Source organism: Diplotaxodon limnothrissa, linkage group LG14, assembly GCF_057381915.1.
Source record: "Diplotaxodon limnothrissa isolate DT_005_m linkage group LG14, D_limnothrissa_male_GT1.1, whole genome shotgun sequence".
In the NCBI taxonomy this organism is placed as follows: Eukaryota; Metazoa; Chordata; class Actinopteri; order Cichliformes; family Cichlidae; genus Diplotaxodon; species Diplotaxodon limnothrissa.
In genome coordinates this window covers 30,122,955-30,145,574 of record NC_140609.1, presented here as the reverse complement: position 1 = coordinate 30,145,574, position 22,620 = coordinate 30,122,955, and the positions used below count along the sequence as shown (strand labels likewise).

At 39.5% G+C, this 22,620-nt stretch overlaps 1 protein-coding gene across 1 annotated transcript; it reads right to left on the bottom strand.

Moving 5' to 3' along the window:
* Positions 1-52: 52 nt before the first annotated feature.
* slc47a3 (solute carrier family 47 member 3) lies at positions 53-22,146 on the bottom strand. Its single transcript, XM_085370685.1, has 17 exons — positions 21,918-22,146; positions 18,560-18,661; positions 18,398-18,466; positions 18,165-18,313; positions 18,033-18,075; positions 17,389-17,433; positions 14,513-14,610; positions 14,301-14,398; positions 3,398-3,511; positions 3,250-3,317; positions 3,034-3,142; positions 2,597-2,672; positions 2,142-2,211; positions 1,922-2,054; positions 1,689-1,783; positions 1,558-1,600; positions 53-513 (listed from the first exon to the last, which is right to left on the bottom strand). The coding sequence occupies exons 1-17, from the start codon at positions 22,047-22,049 to the stop codon at positions 302-304; spliced, it is 1,656 nt and encodes a 551-aa protein (XP_085226811.1). The 5' UTR covers positions 22,050-22,146; the 3' UTR covers positions 53-301.
* Positions 22,147-22,620: the final 474 nt, after the last annotated feature.

Here is a 22,620-nt window from a genome sequence, read left to right as displayed (position 1 = left end):
TAACTGCAATGATTCTGTTTAATGTTGTAAGAACAGAAAATCTGATGTTGCCTTCTCAAACCAGTTTTAGTTTGATTTGTTTGTCTCTGCAAGGTGTTGTAGACTGAACACAGGCAAATATAATGCTCGTTCATTGATTAATCAAGAGACCATTCATTCATTTCCTGCTCGTCTGCCTTTGTGCCTGCTTGTGCCATCCGTTACTGTCTGCTTTGTAATGCAAATGCTAGCATATTGCTGAGACCTCCCAGAAAAGCAGCACTGGAGTTATTTCCCTGAACGAGACAGACATTACTCATGTTCAGGTAGCCAAGTTGGTGATAAGTAGGTTCAAAATAATACCAACAGCCAAGATGAACAACATGAAAGCTAGAGCCAAGCCTCTACGCAGAACCAGAGTCCTGAAAGAGAGCTCTCCTTCAGCTGTCCTCACTGTTGTTTCCACCTGAACATCCATCAGATCAATGGTGTCTGCTTGACCCACTGAGTTACCAGAGTCTTCTAGTTGGGTACCTGGACATAAATATATGCAAATGTTCCATGTTAGGGATCATGAAATTATAATTGTTATTCAAAATATTGTTCACAGTTTGGAAGTTTTCTATATTAATTGCTGTATAATCAATATCTAAAATCTCTGAATTGTTTTTTGTTTGTTAGTTTTTTTATGGTTGTATCTGCTGATCCAACTGAGTGCTTTTTTAGTGTTGCCATAGATTGTGAAGTTAAAGATGTTAAAGGACATTTAAAAAATATGAAGATCTTGGTTTCTGATTGTTTAGCAAATATCAATTTGCAGACAAAAATTTGGACTTTGAACATTTCATACTTTTAGACCATGCATGATTAAAAAAAAAAGAAAAGAAAAAGAAAAGTAAGGACACTTGCTACATACAAACATATCAAAATGACAACAATAATAAAATAGCTATAAAATATGTTATAGACCTTTAAAAGTGTTAAATGTATTTACTTCTACATGTAGATTGTGCTTTTTTTTAGTTTACCCTGTCTACAGCAACTAAAGCATGACACTTTTAGGATTATTGTCAAAGATAAATTGTAAGTCACACCACTTGGTGAAGTGAAGGTAGGAAAAGATTTTAGCCTTTGTTTAATATTAAAGAAGTTACTGGTGACATAATGCTGTCCTAACCTTTCCGCACTCAACACATTTTATTGTGGCTTGAATATGACAAAGGTAGTTTGCACATACATATGGAGACATTGTTGCAATAATCAAACTAAAAACAACATAATTCATTTCTGGTGGCGCAGGATACATTTGTCGCAGGTTTTGCAACAAATTTGTCCTGCGTCATTTTTGGGTCCACAATGTGGTTATTGAAGATTTGGGGACACAACAGTCTGTAAAATCTTTTTGAATAATGTAGATACATAATTCAAATACACAAACAAGATTCATTAAATATTCTTCTAAAGGTATCTTTTAAACTCTGTATGTTCTACTTCCACACAGAACTGTTTTGTTTCTCGTGATGAACAGGATAAACACTTTTCAGCCAAATTAAATAATTTGTGAAAACTGTCCCTTACCTGTGTCTGTGGAGCTTACATGCACTCCTGCTCTGATCTGAGCCTGCAAGACGAATCAATGCGTGATCCTTTAATCATAAAGAGACAGCCGAAAACTACTGAAAATTAAATATTTATCCTTAAACACAAACCTCAACTGTGACATTTTTCCAGTTCATTCTGATTAGATAGAAAATCAGGAATGAGCATTGCAGGAACACACAGGTTAACAAGCCTGTCCACAGACCTGAGGAAAACAAAACATGTTTTTTTCTTTAAGAGGAGGAAGGAGATGTTGATGCTGTGGTAGAAATCAAATGAAAAAAAGAACTGTAGGGACAAAAATAACATGGATACAAACAGCTGATGGTTGAAAACATCTCACCCATGATTCCTAATTTGGCTGCAAACATCAGTGACACTCCAATCGGAAAGCCAACACCATAATATCCCAAAATATTGCAAATAGCTCCAACTCTCTGTTTGCCTGCTCCTCTTATTATGCCACACACGGCAGCCTAGTGACGCAAAAAGGATAAAGACATGGTTAAGTACCCACAAACACATACTTTATGGGATGTTTCTGGGGTATGGCAGATACTCACAGATGTTGCATCGAGTAGAATGAAAGGAGCATAAAAAGATAGGACATCTGAAACCCTTTGCCTGATTTGTCTGAAAGAAGAGAGTCTAAATTTTTAAAGTGAGACTGATGAGTTTGTAAACACATATTTTTGTGTAATTTGAGCCTTGTGCAACATTATACAATTATGCTGTTTTAGGAACAGGAAATATGTAAATAATTATCAGCACAGCTGAGTGCAGCTACCATAAACCTTTGTGTCTATTCAGTATAAGAGAGATTATGTAAGCGAAGGATGACAGTAACTTATGTAAGGGTAAAAGGTCGTTTATGAGGCCTGCTATCTCCCCTAGACTTGATACTGAAATTGCATGTGTAAGTGTAACCCATGCTGGTATTTCCTTCCTTTTTTCTTTTAAAGTAACAACTGCTGCGATTTATAAAACAAACAAAAAAAACATAAAATTATATACGCACTCATCATATGTAAAAACATAAGAGATGTGGTCCTTTAGGCTCCCGATGAGAGTTGACAAACATATAGACACTGACACTGCAGTAAAGACAGAAATATAATTAAAGATTTACCTTTTTCGGGAGCAACATGCCTTAACAGTCTTTTTCCTTATAGGATCGAAACCCTTTCTCGAGGGCACATCATAGGTAGGTAAAGAGAAGTGAAAATATTCACGCTTTCTGCTAACATTTATAATTACGGAGACTGTTTAAAATTTCTAAGCTACTTTTGTGCTTCCTTCTGGAGAGCAAAATTGGAATTATGCAACATTAAATTATGTAATTAATTACCTTTAATTGACTGTCTTTAAAATATTTTCAAATGAATATTAGACAAAAAACTAACAAAAACAAAAACAAAACACACGGCAAAGAAATAAACATTGATGCATTCTGACCTGCACAGAACATTGACATCTTAGCAGACAGCTTGGCCTGCTCCGTTTCTCCACCTCCCAAAGCATTTCCAACTCTTACACTGCCCGCTATGCTGAAACCCAAAGGGAACTAAAAATAAAAAGGTTGTTACATTGGATGGATGTAAAATGAGAAAATTCTTTATGAATAAAGTTTTTTGGCAGTGCAGAGGGTTTGTTCACATCAAAAGGGCTCACCATGTATGCAACATTTGCCAGTTGATACACAACTGACTGAGCTCCGAGTTCCACTTCATTTATGAGACCTGTCAATGACAGACAGCGGATAGATTTCAGAGCTGCTTTTCTACAGTCAAAGGCATCCCAAAGTGGCCTGTGGCATTACCTGCTAGAAAGCCTCCAATCTCATATGTCCACCATTCAACACATAGCATGACCATGCCAGGGACAGCCAGGTGGATGTATGAGCCCCAGTCCTGGAGGCACTCTCGAGACCAACCTACGTAAGTGTTTATAAAGTAGATGTTAGCAATTCCAAATGTATATTTAAATTAAAGTGCATACAAAAGCAAAAGAAATAAAATACTTTAAAAATTCTCTCAAAACAAATAGTAGTCATATAATAAACCAATAAATCATTTGTCAACCTGCTTTTCTACCACATGATTTAAAGCAAATCTCAATACGCTAATTTCCAGTTCTATAGTGTGGGATTATAATATTATTTTATGCCATGTTATACCCCTAATTAAAGATTGTGAATTATTATGTAGTTTTAGTTTGCATTATTCTCCTGAATTAGAAGAAGGTGATAACTATTGCATTTGTTAAACTGATTTGCATTACATTAGACTGCTGATTAATTGTGAATGACTGATATTGTTTTATGATGCATTATACTGCTGAGTTATAAGAAATACTGTTCGCAGAAAGTCATCGCCTTATTTGTCTGATTAGAAGAGAACAGAACATGCTGGAGTTTTCTGCCCCATCTCAGCAGGAGCAGATAAACGGGGAGCCAAGGTCGTAGCTTAGGCGCCGTGTGAGAGAAAGAATGTGAATGTTTAGGCTTTTATGATTAGGTGGGGGCCACTAGAGGCTATAAGAGGTTGATCAATGCTCCACCATTTTAAGATCTGATGCTGTCTGTTGGCGAACAGGGTTAGTTCAGTTTGGCTTGACTGTGGGGTACAGGGCATCCTGGAATAAGCAAGGAGTTAGAGTCTCCTTACTGTGTTGAACGGTATCTGCGCTTTTTTGGACACAGTTAAATTGAGTTAGGGATTTTAGAGATTAGGCCAGATACAGTTAGAGTCTGATACTGGTTAATTGATTACAAAAAAGTTGGACTTTCTTCGGTTGGACCCGTTAACTTAAATTTGTCAAAATTGTGTAGGTGCTAAAGCTGTCAGGCCTGAGAGTGATTGTAAATATAAGACGTCTTTGTAATATAAAATAACAGAGCTGTGTGAAATGAGGCTGTGTGTGACGTGCAGCTGCGGCGCTGCGAGCTATTTTTAGACTGTGTGTGAACATGCAAATGAGGTGGCTGCTGTGAAGCGCACAGAGGACTTTTGCTTCCTGTTTAGTGTGTTTTTGAGTTTTATAATTATGATTTGCAAACAATGATACATGCCTGTAATTGAAACGCTGATTTTGCTGATTATAATATTACAAATAAGGTTTTGAATGACTAGGGTGAATGTTTGATGTTTGGCTGGGTTTTGATATAGAAAAGACAAATCGTGCATGATTTAGACCGGCACTTCAGTCGGCAGAGTAAGATTGTGTGATAAATACAGCTGTGATTTGTTTCAGTTTTATGGTGTGAAGCAGGATTTATAAGATTTTTAAGTGACTCTTGGTTCAGCTCAAGAGTATAGGCAGTTACATTTGTTTTACTTTTAGTTTTATCATAATATAGGGTGTGATCAAGCACGAATTTTAGCACTAGAGGTGGTGTAGTAATTTCATTCTACTTAGATAAAAGGCATGCTTATTTTGGGGTCGTGCCAAATTAAAATTTTACATATAGGGGATCTTCTTTACATGAATTGCAGTGGTCACAGTGAGTACGAAAAAATGACTAAATACAGTGAATTTTCTTGTCAGAAAAGAAATAGTAAGTGAGTGTTTTAGTGTTTTAATACAGGTGGATTTCTCTCAACCTGGAAACCTGAGTACAGCGGCAAACGGGTTAAATTAACAGAATTGGGACGACAGACAGGCCAAGCTTTGGCTCAAAATTACAGCTTGACCTCACTTTGTCCCCACACGGAAAAGAAGCTTAAAGGACATCTTCTCCTCCAATTATCGGTTACCATCACTGGAAATTTTCAGGCAAGTTTTTGGCTGAATTGTTATTGGCACCATGTGTCCCTGAATCTCACAAGCAAGCTCTAACTCCTGGCTGTAGACATGGAATGCTGTTATTTAAGGTGGGAAATCACAATTTGGGAAACAAAATAAAAACACACACACAACCAGAGAAATGTATGAGAAAGGCACGTGTTAGAGAAATGCCTCGTTTGAGAAAAAAGTTGAAATAACCCACCTACAAACACACACACACGCAATGAAGAAACATATATATATATATATATATATATATATATATATATATACATACATACATACATACATACAGTGGGGCAAAAAAGTATTTAGTCAGCCACCGATTGTGCAAGTTCCCCCACTTAAAATGATGACAGAGGTCAGTAATTTGCACCAGAGGTACACTTCAACTGTGAGAGACAGAATGTGAAAAAAAAATCCATGAATTCACATGGTAGGATTTGTAAAGAATTTATTCGTAAATCAGGGTGGAAAATAACTATTTGGTCACCTCAAACATGGAAAATCTCTGGCTCTCACAGACCTGTAACGTCTTCTGTAAGAAGCTTTTCTGTCCCCCACTCGTTACCTGTATGAATGGCACCTGTTTGAACTCATCATCTGTATAAAAGACACCTGTCCACAGCCTCAAACAGTCAGACTCCAAACTCCGCCATGGCCAAGACCAAAGAGCTTTCAAAGGACACCAGGAAAAGTATTGTAGACCTGCACCAGACTGGGAAGAGTGAATCTACAATAGGCAAGCAGCTTGGTGTGAAAAAATCAACTGTGGGAGCAATCATCAGAAAATGGAAGACATACAAGACCACTGATAATCTCCCTCGATCTGGGGCTCCACGCAAGATCTCATCCCGTGGGGTCAAAATGATCATGAGAACGGTGAGCAAAGATCCCAGAACCACACGGGGGGACCTGGTGAATGACCTGCAGAGAGCTGGGACCAAAGTAACAAAGGTCACCATCAGTAACACACTACAACGGCAGGGAGTCAAATCCCGCAGTGCCAGACGTGTTCCGCTGCTGAAGCCAGTGCATGTCCAGGCCCGTCTGAAGTTTGCCAGAGAGCACATGGATGATACAGCAGAGGATTGGGAGAATGTCATGTGGTCAGATGAAACCAAAGTAGAACTTTTTGGTATAAACTCAACTCGTCGTGTTTGGAGGAAGAAGAATACTGAGTTGCATCCCAAGAACACCATACCTACTGTGAAGCATGGGGGTGGAAACATCATGCTATGGGGCTGTTTTTCTGCCAAGGGGACAGGACGACTGATCCGTGTTAAGGACAGAATGAATGGGGCCATGTATCGTGATATTTTGAGCCAAAACCTCCTTCCATCAGTGAGAACTTTGAAGATGAAACGAGGCTGGGTCTTCCAACATGACAATGATCCAAAACACACCGCCCGGGCAACAAAGGAGTGGCTCCGTAAGAAGCATTTGAAGGTCCTGGAGTGGCCTAGCCAGTCTCCAGACCTCAACCCCATAGAAAATCTGTGGCGGGAGTTGAAAGTCCGTGTTGCTCGGCGACAGCCCCAAAAGATCACTGCTCTGGAGAAGATCTGCATGGAGGAATGGGCCAAAATACCAGCTACTGTGTGTGCAAACCTGGTAAAGACCTATAGTAAACGTTTGACCTCTGTTATTGCCAACAAAGGTTATGTTACAAAGTATTGAGTTGTATTTTTGTTATTGACCAAATACTTATTTTCCACCCTGATTTACGAATAAATTCTTTACAAATCCTACCATGTGGATTCATGGATTTTTTTTTCACATTCTGTCTCTCACAGTTGAAGTGTACCTCTGGTGCAAATTACTGACCTCTGTCATCATTTTAAGTGGGGGAACTTGCACAATCGGTGGCTGACTAAATACTTTTTTGCCCCACTGTACATACACACACACACACACACACACACACACACACACACACACACACACACATATATAAATACAGAGACAATATAAATAAAATATACGAAGGGGATAAATAGAATAAAGAGGAATAAAAATAAAAATACAAGTGAATTGCACATTTCAAGTATTGAGTCTATTGCACCGTTGCACGGTTGCACGGTTAATTGATGATTCTAAATTATCCATGAATGTAAGGGTAAATGGCTGTTTGTTTCTATCTGATAGACTGGTCGGCTGTCCGGGGTGTACCCTGCCTGGTAACCTATCACTTCAGGGTTATTTCCCAGCCCTGCTGCAACCAGGATAAAGATAGGAGGATGGTAGTTGTTGTAGACCCATTCAATTTTTATGGTAACCAGGATCTAGACTTTGTTGAACCGCGTGCAATATGAAGACAACATGTAGTATTTAAGTGACCAAGTAGTATTTGGATAAAAGTTATTGAATAGTGTTGAAATAAACTGACAGAAGTGAAGGATTAAAATATTCCAGGAGCTCAACTTACTCCATCTGAACATGTTTCAATCGTGTTTTATGAACACAACATGCAGGTTTACTGAATATGAAAAGGTTGTGTTGATTTAACTCAGTTGTTTAAGTTTCTACCAAAGCAAAACATTTGTGTGCAACCAGTGTCCACTATTGAATCAAGTAAATCCAGCATGTTTTGTTTCAGTGCAAAAAGGAGTTACGGTACCTGTATTCCTACACAATATTGTCCCGGGGGGGAGAAAAACTTTCTGGTGAAGTTTTGGTTGATTTTTGGGTTTTGCTTGACACTAGGTTGATTTTATCAGTGAGGTTTGGATTGTTTTCTTTCTCTAAGAGAGAGAAAGATGGTTTTATGCTTGGACATGTTTGCAATGGGCCCCAGTATTTGTTATTATATGAGTATTTTATTGGTTACGTTTGTTTTTGCTTTTGTTACAGTGCACTGAAATAAAAACATCTGAGAGGTGTGATCCACCGGTGGTGATATTTTGGTATTTTGTGAGTTCCTGATTTAACAAATCAGCTCTTTAATCCAGGCCTGAGAGATTGAACTTTAAAGCGCTATAAGATATTTTTACTGGAAACAGTCGCAAAGTATTTTTCTCCATGATTGTAATGGGCTCTGGAGAAATTCACTTATATGGGACATTGATCACATGAGAAGTCCTGAGCCTAAAAGGATTGCAGCGAGTCAATCCAGTCCAAAAAACAAGGAACTGTTTTCCTTTAAAATGATGACGTCATCTTGCTGGTGATGGAGGTTCGAATAGGTTGCTCGTGAGACTCCATTATCAGCAATATCTGGTATGAATGTGTGTGGATGTATGCATGTGACTGGACTGTGATGGACTGACGACTAAAAGTTTTAACTGACTTGATACTGAGACAAAAACGGTACTGACTTTAGGATTAGTAAATGTCCACAAACAATTCACCCAGCCTGTAAAAGAAGGGTGGATGTTTTGTCTTGCTTTGTTTTGTTTTTGCAAGAACAGAAGGATGACAGAGGCTAAAGGGGGAGGCTGTAGCTTCACATGAGTGTGAACTGCATGTCAGGAAAAGTCGGGAGAAAGCGCCAGAGTCCAAATTGGGATTACTTTGAATATGACTGTGTTTTGGATAAAGCTAGTGTCTTGTAGTGGAAAGAGACAAATTATGAGGGACATTTATAAAGGGAAAAAACCTTAAAGTGCACTTGAAAAGCTCACACAAGAAGGCTAACCTAGCTTACCTTGAAAAGGTAAGGGAGCACACTCAACCCTCATCCCCAGAAAACAGAAGCTAACCCCAGGCAAGGCAGCGTGATGCATCCCGAGACAACAGGACGGGGATATCTACATAACTGTGTGAGTCAATTGCCTCCACAAAGTTTATCAATTCACTTGAACCAAAATTACGAACACCCGGTGCTGCAAGAGTTAATAGTCTCAATACCCACGGATAAGCACAAGAGCATGACTGATATGATGAAACTGGGATTTTGTTACACTTAATTATTGCAGACACAACTAAAACTAAACTGAAACTAAGGACTTAAAAAAAATAAAAATAAAAACTAAACTAAACTAGCAAACAATTTGTAAAAACTAATTACATCGGATATAAAATTGAAAATCTGAAGTCAAAGCTAAATAATAATAAAAACTAATGAAAATTGCAAAACTATTAAAACCCTGGTCCAGACTAAGATGGCGTTGGACATCTTCAGGGCGGAAAAGGGTTGGTGTGACCAAGGTGTGGTTTGGCTTGTTGTATGTATATTTCAAGATCATATGGCTCTGGATGGACCAGTTACCAGGGCATGGAAGGAGGACAGACTCATTAAATGAGGAGAAGGATTTTTCTGGGATTGGAGATCCTCTGGGTGAGTGGTTGACTAAAAGCATGCATAAAATAAAAGCTATTTTTTGTTATTGATTGGTAATAGATTGATAATTGGCCACATTTGCAGCTGTATTGACTTGTGGACGTAGTCTACTTCATGTTTAGGCACTCTAATTAACAGATTGAAAATAGTGACATTAAAGGAAGAGTATGCAGCGCCACCCTGTCAGACGCCAGTGACGGTGGGGCTCATTGATGAATCAGGTGAGCTGCATTCATGGCTGAATCAAAACTAAGTTTCCCCTGCTGTGGTCAGTGAGGGAAAAACAGAGGGAAATAAAATTGAAAGAGGCATTTATAAACGTTTATGTGTCAAGTTTATAAATGGGATAAAAAGGGGGTGTTTTACTGTTATTTCAGCATCAGCATTATCGTTACATCAGAATCATATAACAAGCATTGCATTAAACATTTCTTGAAGCTTTTGACATTACATTAACATTTGTATTACGGTGATTGTTATAACCTCAGGTTAATCTTCTATTTACAGGTGTTGGGATAATCATATGATCTTTCATTGCAGGTGTAAACATGATCATTTTTATACATATTGCAGTCTGTTGCTCATTATAGAGTTGTGCTCAAGTTAATAAGGGTTAAAAGCTACAGTCAACGCGATGTTTGGCTGATCTATGGAGTGGAGTGACTTCGAGCATAGAAGGCCGCACGCGCTTACATAACACTGATATCATGTTTTTCTTGGTGATCTTTTATTCAGTTATATCTTTTGCTAAGTTTTAAGTAGTGGCAGTTAATTAAACGACATTCATTTAATCTTACATACCTGATTCAGAGCATTACACACAGATCAACTTAACAATCTGCAAAACCTTGTAGTTGCAATGTTGTGTCTCCATAAGGGACAGTTGGCTCCAGGAGATAAGTGGGAGTCAGTGCCTGTCCTCGAGAAGGAGAGAACATTCCTTTGCTGTGTCAAAAGTAGTCAACAAGTTCATATTCAAGTGAAGTTCATATTAATGCAGGTTTTGTTTCCTGGCAATTCTGCAGACGCAGGCTCTGGGCGGAGCCAGGAGTTGAACAGATCTAACATGACAATTAAATTGGTTTCATTCCCTGGCACAGGATGACAGGACTGGAGCAACGACACTGGATAGGAGAAAGTCTGATACTTTCTGAGATATGAGTTCACTAACCTTTTCTTTTAATTTTCTAGCTCCGTTGATTTGACACATGGGAATGTGTCAAAAAAAAGGGGGGGGAGTTGAGTTTTAACATCAAACAAGGGTTATATGAACATTTTTATGACTTCATTTGTGTTTTTGATAACTTGGGTGTGGTAAAGCTTAAGCTAATAGTGACCCAAGAGGTTTCCAGACTTTTTTTAGAGAATCAGTGAGAAGCATAAATCATTATTTCCATGTTTAAGCATTAATCATTGAAATGAACTGAATAGCGTTTAGATGATAAAATGCCTGTGTTCATGAGAAGCTGAGTACCACACTGGAGAGGAAACCGCGGGACAGTAGGCGGAAGGAAACACATGATTTTTGGGGGGCAAATGTTAGGATTAAAAATGGCTAATTTGTTTTTGATGTATTTTGTTAAAATGAGTGGTTTTAATAGTTTTCGTACACACCTTGCAAATGAGTTTGCAATGAGTTGTGACTGTAAATACCCATGAGTTGGCACTCGGTCTTTGGAAGGTCATAAGCTTCGTTCGGTGTGATGGTCCGGACTGATATATTGCAGGTATTGACTTTGAGTGCAGAGGGCTAAATGCAAACACGCTTACACACACAGAGGATATGATTAGAATAAGTCCCTGGGACATTCTGAATATTCTAAACCAATTCTGAATCACCAGAAGATCAGTAGATAACAACATTAGATTATTAGAGCTAGGAAGAGAGGTGTTTTGGTTTTCTGTCTCTTACAGAGAAAGGAACAGACACCAGACGAGGTCACAGATATACGAGGATCCTTCGCAGCAGAGACAGACACGGTGACTGCCGAGACACCAACTGGGTTCCAGTGTCATGGCGTTTGGGCTCCGATTAGTCACCTCAAAAGGATGGATCCCATAAACACAGCAATAACCATGAAGGGGTTGGTGGAAATCCAGGAACACCAGACCAACGAGGTTCGAGAGGCTCTTGGGCAAGAGGGGGACATGTTCCTGTTCCTTTTTCTGGGGGACACAGTTGTGACCCGAGGATACACAGATCGTTGTTTGAAATTGGGGCAGAATAATCCCCTGATCTGTGCAACGACTGAAGGGTTGTCTAACCCCTGAGGTTGAAGAAAGAAGAGCAGAGGATCACCCAACTGGAAGACACTGGTGGCTGCAGCAATAAAATAAAGGCTAAAAGCTCCTCGGACAGAGGTTCTAGTCTGAGTACGTCTGAAGGGTGTGAGGTAGCACCAAAATGAAGCTGTGGGAGAACTGGGGAGTGTCATCTGTACCTGCTATTGTTGTAATAATAGTTTTTCTTGCATCTGAACTGCGCAAACTCAGAGGTCATCTCACGTATGGTTCGCCCAACAGGGGGACAAAGGGCCTCAGGGGTGAGAAGAAATGAACCCGGCCACACTGGATTACAGGGTGTAGGTAAGCTCTCTATTCTAAAGAGCTCAACATGGGGAGTGTGAGATTATAATATTATTTTATGCCATGTTAGACCCCTAATTAAAGATTGTGAATTATTATGTAGTTTTAGTTTGCATTATTCTCCTGAATTAGAAGGAGGTGATAACTATTGCATTTGTTAAACTGATTTGCATTACATTAGACTGCTGATTTATTGTGAATGAATGATATTGTTTTATGATGCATTATACTGCTGAGTTATAAGAAATACTGTTCGCAGAAAGTCATCGCCTTATTTGTCTGATTAGAAGAGAACAGAACATACTGGAGTTTTCTGCCCCATCTCAGCAGGAGCAGATAAACGGGGAGCCAAGGTCGTAGCTTAGGCGCCGTGTGAGAGAAAAGCATGTGAATGTTTAGGCTTTTAGGATAAGGTGGGGGCACCAGAGGCTATAAGAGTTTGATCAATGCTCCACCATTTTGAGATCTGATGCTGTCTGCGTACGGTGTCCATCTCCCACGTGTGTGATCATTAAAATCATCGTTTGACTCAACCCGGCCGGACCAGTGTTGTTATTTCGGTTTTTCCTCTTGTATCAATCCCCAATATTTGAATCTGTAACAATAGTTTTACCCTTTGTCATAGTACTGGGTGCAGTGACCCAGTGTTTGTGTTTTTCTGGTTTACGTTATATTCTCTGATTTGTCATTTTTCATGGTTTTGGTTCTCTCTATTGTTTTCTGCTTATGTTATATTTATAGTCCCTGGTCTTTAGGTTTCTGTCCCTGTGCCCTTCCTGTGCTCCATGTTCCCTCTGTTGTTTCAGTGTAAAGTCCGTGTCTTTGTGAATGTCTCTTGTTTCCTGTTTTACTTTAACGTCTCGCGTCCTATGCTAGTGTTTTCAGTTTTGCTTCCTTCCCATCTCGTCATGTATGATTACTCCCAGCTGTGCTCTCCTTCTGCGTTTCATTCCCTTGTTATTCCTCTGTGTATTTAAACCCTGTGTTTTTCTCTGTCTGGTGTTACCCCATGTGCTGTGTGGTTCTTCTGTGAGCCTGGATTTCTTTGTCCTTAGTCTCTAGTTTCCCCGTGTTTAGTTCTTAGTTTCCAGTTTCCATGTTCAAGTTTTGGTTTTCACAAATTTATTTTATGAAGTGTTTTATCTCAGCGCAACAAAGCTGCCTTCCTTTGTTCATCCCGTCGTTCGAGTCCTGCGTTTGGATCCTCATCCTGCCTGCCACAGCAGTAAACATGACACCCTTGGACTTGTGTGCTTATGTGGCTTTGCTTAAATTTTTAATCGTCTCCGCCTTTTTTTTTTTGCTCCCTTTAGGTGTTCTCATCTCTCAGTCTGTTGCTTTGGATTTTTTCATTTTGAAAAACAAGCCATTTTAGCTCCTCTCGCTGTAAGGACAACTTTGTTCTGATTTGCTGCTTAGATTAAAACAGCGGATGGTTTGGATCACCATATTTACACCCAGGCTGTATGAAAGAAATCACTTATCTTTAGCATCATAATCTAAGAGTTGAAAAGTTGAGCATTTAGAGCAGTCTGAAGTCTGGGCTTTGCTTACAGGGATTACCTAGTCTTTCAAAGTAGCCCTGTGTAATGTGAGCACTCACCAATGTCACAGTATAATAACAGAAAATAAAGTAAAATAAAACAGGTCCACTTAAAGGGAAAATAAACATGAACTTGTTATAACTCTGCTCATTTTGTTTGCAACCTGGTTGTAGGTTTTTGTTTTTTATTGCTTCTTAAATGCTTGATTCGTCAGTTCAGTCCAACTTCAGCTTCGACCTTCGGACTTTTATCTGGTGATCTGTTGACCTCATCCACCTAACCCTTCCATTAAAAGTCACTACATCCAGCTGTCATCATGACAATAGTTAAAATAATAGTCTTTCTCAGACATGTTTATGTTTTCTTTAAACGCTTCTAACAAGTTGTTCATTTTGTAATTGTGTAAAAACAACTTATATTTTATATAGTTAAAGGTTTCTGTTAGTTGTTAATCATTGTTAAACTCATTTGGGTTTCTCTTAATATTAAAAATAACCAGTATCCAGTGTATATGCAGTACTCACCTCCCCAAGTGGCCTTATGAAGTCCTTTCCATATGATATAAGCAAAGAGGATTCCAGCCATTAAGAACTCAGAAATGGCATTGGCTATTGCAGAACCTCTGTAAAGATTATTTCAATGTGTCGTGTTGGTTATACAGTATGTGATGATGTCAGCTGATACCACTAAAGACGATATTAACGAAGTCATGTGCAATCCAATAAAACAAACTCACGCAACTCCAAGGTTTAACGGGAAGAGGACGATGTAGTTGATGAGTGCATTTAGAAGATTGACAACAAAGCCTGTGATGACCTGTGGCCATATAATGCCCTAAAACAGAAATGCAACAAGTTTATTTTAATTAGGAAATGGCGAAATGACAGGCCAGATAGACTGGGTAAAATAAGTATTGAACACGTCACCAATTTACTAAGTAAATATATTTGTAAAGCTGCTATTGCCATGAAATTCTCACTATATGTCAGCAACAACCCATCCAATCAACAAACGCAAAGAAATCAAACCATAGATGTCCATGCGTTCGGTTTTAAGTAACAATGAGAAATGACACAGGGAAAAACTACTGAACACATGAAGAAAGGGAGGTTTAAAAAGGCATGGACAGTCATGACACCAGCTGAAATCAACCCTGTCACTTCTGGTTCAGTCCCAACTAACTGCTTATAAGTAGTATCTCATTTCCAAGGTGTCACACAAGAATCATCTCATGATGGGTAAAGCTAATGGACTCTCTCGAGCCCCTCCCAACCTTATTGTTGCAAATCATATTGATTGCGCTGGTTACAGCAGAATTTCTGAACTACTGACGTTTCCGATGAGCACTGTTGGGGCCATAATCTGGAAGAGGAAAGAACAAAATTTTTACCATGAACAGGTGCTAGCCGCAGGATTTCAGACAGAGGAGTGAAAAGAATTATCAGAAGAGTTGTCTAAGAGCCAAGCACCACTTGTGGAGAGCTACAGAAAGACCTTTAATCAACTGGTACAACTATTTCAAATCAATAAGTAATGCACTCAACCACCATGCCCTGTATGCATGCTTACCACATACAGGGAGTGCAGAATTATTAGGCAAATGAGTATTTTGTCCACATCATCCTCTTCATGCATGTTGTCTTACTCCAAGCTGTATAGGCTCAAAAGCCTACTACCAATTAAGCATATTAGGTGATGTGCATCTCTGTAATGAGAAGGGGTGTGGTCTAATGACATCAACACCCTATATCAGGTGTGCATAATTATTAGGCAACGTCCTTTCCTTTGGCAAAATGGGTCAAAAGAAGGACTTGACAGGCTCAGAAAAGTCAAAAATAGTGAGATATCTTGCAGAGGGATGCAGCAGTCTCAAAATTGCAAAGCTTCTGAAGCGTGATCATCGAACAATCAAGCGTTTCATTCAAAATAGTCAACAGGGTCGCAAGAAGCGTGTGGAAAAACCAAGGCGCAAAATAACTGCCCATGAACTGAGAAAAGTCAAGCGTGCAGCTGCCAAGATGCCACTTGCCACCAGTTTGGCCATATTTCAGAGCTGCAACATCACTGGAGTGCCCAAAAGCACAAGGTGTGCAATACTCAGAGACATGGCCAAGGTAAGAAAGGCTGAAAGACGACCACCACTGAACAAGACACACAAGCTGAAACGTCAAGACTGGGCCAAGAAATATCTCAAGACTGGTTTTTCTAAGGTTTTATGGACTGATGAAATGAGAGTGAGTCTTGATGGGCCAGATGGATGGGCCCGTGGCTGGATTGGTAAAGGGCAGAGAGCTCCAGTCCGACTCAGCAAGATGGAGGTGGAGTACTGGTTTGGGCTGGTATCATCAAAGATGAGCTTGTGGGGCCTTTTCGGGTTGAGGATGGAGTCAAGCTCAACTCCCAGTCCTACTGCCAGTTTCTGGAAGACACCTTCTTCAAGCAGTGGTACAGGAAGAAGTCTGCATCCTTCAAGAAAAACATGATTTTCATGCAGGACAATGCTCCATCACACGCGTCCAAGTACTCCACAGCGTGGCTGGCAAGAAAGGGTATAAAAGAAGAAAAACTAATGACATGGCCACCTTGTTCACCTGATCTGAACCCCATTGAGAACCTGTGGTCCATCATCAAATGTGAGATTTACAAGGAGGGAAAACAGTACACCTCTCTGAACAGTGTCTGTGAGGCTGTGGTTGCTGCTGCACGCAATGTTGATGGTGAACAGATCAAAACACTGACAGAATCCATGGATGGCAGGCTTTTGAGTGTCCTTGCAAAGAAAGGTGGCTATATTGGTCGCTGATTTGTTTTTGTTTTGTTTTTGAATGTCAGAAATGTATATTTGTGAATGTGGAGATGTTATATTGGTTTCACTGGTAAAAATAAATAATTGAAATGGGTATATTTGTTTTTTGTTAAGTTGCCTAATAATTATGCACAGTAATAGTCACCTGCACACACAGATATCCCCCTAAAATAGCTAAAACTAAAAACTACTTCCACAAACATTCAGCTTTGATATTAATGAGTTTTTTGGGTTCATTGAGAACATGGTTGTTGTTCAATAATAACATTATTCCTCAAAAATACAACTTGCCTAATAATTCTGCACTCCCTGTATTGCTGAAGAAACAGCATGTTGAAGCATGTTTAAAGTTTGCTGAACAACATTTAGACAACCTGCGTTCATACTTTTATCCTGTGTCAAAAGCTCACCTTTGGAAAAATTTTACTTAAAAAATTGGTGATGTGTTCAATACTTATTTTACCCGCTGTACATGACATCATTACAGTTTTCCACCAACAGACAAAAGGATGATTAAATATCTGACTGATTTCCTGTAATCAAAAACAGCAGTTCGCAGTGTTTGTCAAGTAAAGTGAATCATAGTTTTATTGACATGAAAGGGCTCAAAGAGCTCTGATCTCCTTGCTATCTGTATGTGGACACCATCAATCATTAAACATTGTAGCCAGTAGGACTGGAGTCTCACTTACAGACACATATTGTATATTCAATCCACTCTATCATTTTGCGGATAAAAGAAGAACACAATCTGTATACCCTGCGATCCAAACTGTATTATTCAAAATAATCATGGAGATATTTACCTGGTTTTGCAGATATCTTGTTTCTAATGAGTACATGAATGCAGCCTGTGGCACACAGAAACACACACACACCAAAAAAATAAAAACAGAAAGAAAAGAACAACATAGTCTGAGTTGCAATTATTTGAAACATTTTATTCTAATGTGATTAGACTGGGACTCGTCCTGTTTGGTAGTGACAGCTTGTTACATCATCAAATACACCTGTACAAGGGGGAAAATAAGTAGAGCTATGCTGTACTAGGTAAGTTAACCAACTAAGTAAGTGTCCAGCAGAGACTTTATAGACTCATTGATTTCTACTTAAAATAACGCGATCACTACCCACTTAAAAAACAGGGTTGAATTTATCTAGCTGACTAGTTAGCCCACTTTGGAAAAGATTTTACTGTGGGGATATTTGATTTCTGTGTCTGGGATTAGCAAGGCCTCCTTTTTGTAGGTGTATTTTTATTTGGAAGAGTGACTCTAAATCTATCTTAAAACATTAATAAAAGGGACATGCAAGGAACAATCAGGTCAGCCTCCAAGGAGATGCATGTCACCCTCTTCCTCTCTCCCACTTAGATGACTTTCCACTTGGTTCAATTTTGTGGCTTTTGTGTTGCACACACACATGCACACTTAGCCTTAGACATACTTACAGGAAGTGCGGGCATAAAGATCTTCACATACATCTGACACAACCTTGAAAGAGAGAGAGACTGATTTTATCCCATCAAAATGAACACACATTTTAAAATTCAAGAAAGCATTAGCGGATTGTGACGGCTGACCTTGCCACCTCTGGTTCTTGTCTGACAGCCAGCAGAATCGGCTCTGTGTTAATAAGGATGGCCCAGCAGGGGAAGCAGGCCAGGAGCAAAATGAGGATGGCCCGCTGCAGAATAACTCCAATTTTCAGCAGGTTATGGCTTCCAAAGGTCTAAAAGCACAGAACAGTTTAGTCTGCCATTACTATTGTTAAGCACCGATGATAAATTATTTGTGATGGATCAAAGATTCGCACCTGAGAAACCAGAGTATCACATGCTGATGCCAAACCACTACCAATAGATATACCTGTAACATTAATAACCTGGAAATACATTAGAAAACATTGGTGGATTGGATGTCACTTTTCTATTGGTTTAATGACTTAATAAAAGGTGAGTGTTTGAATTTCACTTACTGCAATGGCCAGAGACACTCCTGCCAGCTCTGTCTTCCCCAGATGGCCACAAAATATTGTACTTACAAGGCTCAAGGAAAAATTCATGAGCTGGGATATCATCTGATAAGGAAATTCGAAATTAATTAAAAGTTGCCAGGGCAACAAAAACAGCTATTAAAAACTAGTAATTTACAGCGTAAGCGGCCAATTTGTTCTGTATGATATATACCATACCATACCACCTTTATTTATAAAGCACTTTAACATAAAACCAGAGTTCACAAAGTGCTGTACATGCTAATAGCATAAGTGAAGAAAATTAAAATGAGATAAGATAAAATAAATAACTAAAAAACTAAAATAAATTGAAACATGTTAAAACAAATTGAGTCAACCCCTCTAATCAATGCCAAAGGCTTCAGCGAATAAATATGTTTTAAGAAGACTTTTAAATTCCGAGAGAGAAGAGGCCTGCCTAACATGCAAGGGTGGATCATTCCACAACTTTGGAGCAACTACAGCAAAAGCACGATCACCTTTAAATTTATACTTAGTTTTCGGTACCTTAAGGAGCTGCTGATTGGCGGACCTAAGGGAACGGGCAGGTGTAAATGGTTGTAGTAGCTCCGAGAGGTAGGGGGGGGCCAGGCCATTAAGAGATTTAAAAGCAAATAAGAGAATTTTAAAAACAATCCTAAAATGTACAGGTAGCCAGTGGAGTGAAATTAAAATTGGGGTAATGTGCTCAAACTTTTTTGTTCCAGTTAAAAGACATGCTGCAGCATTTTGCACAACCTGCAGGCGCCTAATGGACGCATCACTAACCCCAAAATAAAGTGCGTTACAATAATTCAGCCTAGAAGTAACAAAGGCATGGATTACTGTCTCAAAATGCTGTTTCGATAAGATAGGCTTTATTTTGGCTAATTCCCTCAAATGAAAAAAGCTAGATCTTACAACAGCTCTGACCTGGCTTTCAAGTTTAAGATTTGCCTCTATTTTAACTCCCAGATTAGTGATGACTGGTTTAACATACTGTGCCAGTGAACCAAGATCTATAGTAGTGGCCTCAGAAGCGCCACCAAAAACCATCACTTCTGTTTTCTGTTCATTAAAATGTAAAAAGTTCAAAGCCATCCAGGCCCTTATTTCATCAAGGCATCTGAGCAGCGGGTCTACTGAGAAGCCATTTATCTTTTTAAGTGGGAAATAAATCTGGGAGTCATCGGCATAGCAGTGGAAAGAAATCCCATGTTTCCTGAAAATAGACCCAAGGGGTAGGAGATATAGAGAGAAAAGAAGCGGGCCTAAAACTGAACCCTGTGGGACCCCACATTGAAGAGAAGCAGCAGAGGATACAAACTCCCCTAGTTTCAGAGAGAAAGTTCGCTCTGCCAAATAGGATCTGAGCCACTGCAGTGCGGTACTCCGCATACCCACCAACTGCTCTAAACGGGAAATTAAAATATTATGATCCACTGTATCAAAAGCAGCAGTTAAATCTAACAGCACAATAATAACACAGTCACCTGAGTCATTTGCCAAAAACACATCATTAAAAACTCTTAAAAGGGCAGATTCGGTACTATCTAAAGCTTTAAAACCAAATTGGAAAACTTCTAAAATACCGTGTTCTTCTAGGAAGGACATTAATTGCTTGTAAACTACCTTTTCAAGAATCTTTGAGATAAAAGGCAGTTTGGAAATAGGTCTGTAATTTGCAATAATATCAGGATCAAGAGCAGGTTTCTTGAGTAGAGGCTGAATCACTGCATGTTTGAGATTGACAGGTACAACACCAGAGGACAGACTACAATTTACAATGGGTTGTACAGCTGATGCTATAGTGAGAAAAACCTCTTTGAAAAATCGAGGAGGGAGAGCATCATAAGGGGAACCTGAGGGCTTCATGTGAGCAACCAACTCCTGCAGGCAGAGCAAGGAAACTGGCTCGAACCTGTCAAAGACAGCAGAACTAGGGACAGGGGTAGAAGGGTCGAGAACGGACTGGGAAGTCTGCGCTTTGACAGATAGCACTTTATCAATAAAAAAGTGTAGGAAGTTTTCACAAATTTCCTGAGAAGACTCGACACCAGCAGTCTGTGGAGCATGAAGGACCATGTCAATAGTCTTGAATAAGACATGAGGCTTACGACAGTTTGCCTGAATAATATCAGCAAAATGTTTCCTCTTAGCATCTTTTACAGTTTTCTGGTAAGAATTCCAGTAATCTTGTAACATTTGGTATGACACCTGAAGTTGATCCTTCTTCCATTTACGTTCAGCTCTCCTACACTTTCTTCTGGCAGCCCGGGTGTCTTCATTCAGCCAGGGTTCAGATTTGGCTTTTACTTGCCTAAGCTTAAAGGGGGCCACTGAATCTAAAGCAGTTTGGCAGACAGAGTAAAACCACGTACTCAGCTCTTCTGTATCATTGCATATGAAATCAGGAAGGCCGCCGTTCTGATTAAAAACAATAGAGAACTGTCCAGCAGAGGAAGGGTTAAAAAATATGACAGCTCCTAGCAGCAACAGGAGGAAGATTAACTTTGGTACAAGGAAGGAAAACCTCAAACAGGACAGGCCTATGGTCTGACCATACAACATCACAAACCTCTAAGTTAGAGACAGGTAAATTGTGAGTTAAAAGAAGATCCAACGTTTGCCCATATTTTTGTGTAGGCACAGACACAGGTTGCACAAGATCAAAAGAGTCAATAAGATTTAAAAAGTCCTTTGCCATTGGCTTGTCAGGGCAGCACACATGAATATTGAAGTCCCCAATAATAAGGACATGATCATATTTGGGCATAATTTCAGCCAACAGATCAGAAAAGTCATTTAAGAAGTTCTTATTGTATTTTGGGGGTCTGTAAACCACAGCACAGAGCACTGAGTGAGAGCGACCTAGCTCAAACATGCTCAGTTCAAAGCTACTAGGTGAGGTTGATAATGGCAGTGGTTTACATTTATACTGCTTCTTAAAAACAACCGCTAGTCCTCCTCCTCTGCCTGATATTCGAGGAGAGTTTAAAAAGCAGCAGTCATCAGGTAAGAGATCTGTGAAAGCGCTGGACTCACCGGCCCTCAACCATGTCTCAGTTATACAGAGGAAATCCAGTCCTTGGGTCATAAATAAATCCCTTAAAATAAAAGTTTTATTACTCAGCGATCTAGTGTTCACCAATCCAAACCTGGTGGAGGTCAGCGTGTTCGGTATTTATAATTATATATATCGGTATTAATCAATGACTGTAGAAAACAGTCAAAATCTTGGTATTAATCCACGTAATCAAATGCCAATGTATTATTTTAAGTTTTTATTTTTTATTATACTGATTACTGACCACCGTCTATTTAAATACAGGGTACTTACCACTGGTACTGAAAGTTTTGACAGCTCTTTTATTTCGCTCTTGTAACCAACAGGAACCAGCGTGCGGATTCTCTTTAATATAAAACATTCCCTCCATGAGGAAATAGGTGCGCTCTCTGCCCCGGTATCCATGTTTCCGTGGGGAGGGGGAAAATGTCTTTCTGTATTGACCGCTGTATTTATGCTGCTGTTGAACTTGAACCTCTTCCGGTGAGTCAATGATCTCTGTCAGTGTTTAGCATTAATGATGAAAGTGGTTGAAAGTTTGCTTTATGAGCCGCGTGAGAGGAGCTCAAGTCAAGCGCTTCCCGTAAAGTCAGCTGGTCTTGACGTCGAAAAATGAATTGGGAACTGCTTTGACCACACGTTTTGTGAGCCTTCAAAGGCTGTCCACGTGTTTATGAATCGTGTGGATTGCACCACAATGGTCCCCCCCACACACACACACACACAAACACACACAAACACACACAAACATACTAATGATGGCTGGAGAAGAGAGTTTGGCTCTGTTGGTACTAAGCTAGTTTAGCATAACGGCGCATATCTTGCGCTCTGACAATCAGGATAAGCGGTCACAAAGAGGGTCTCCCGTGCGCGTTTACATGAAGGCGCTGGTTATCAGTATCTGGGCAGTCTAAGAGTAGCGTTTTACAGATCAGATCCCTTTAAGTGCCATCTACACGTCATCACAGACATTATT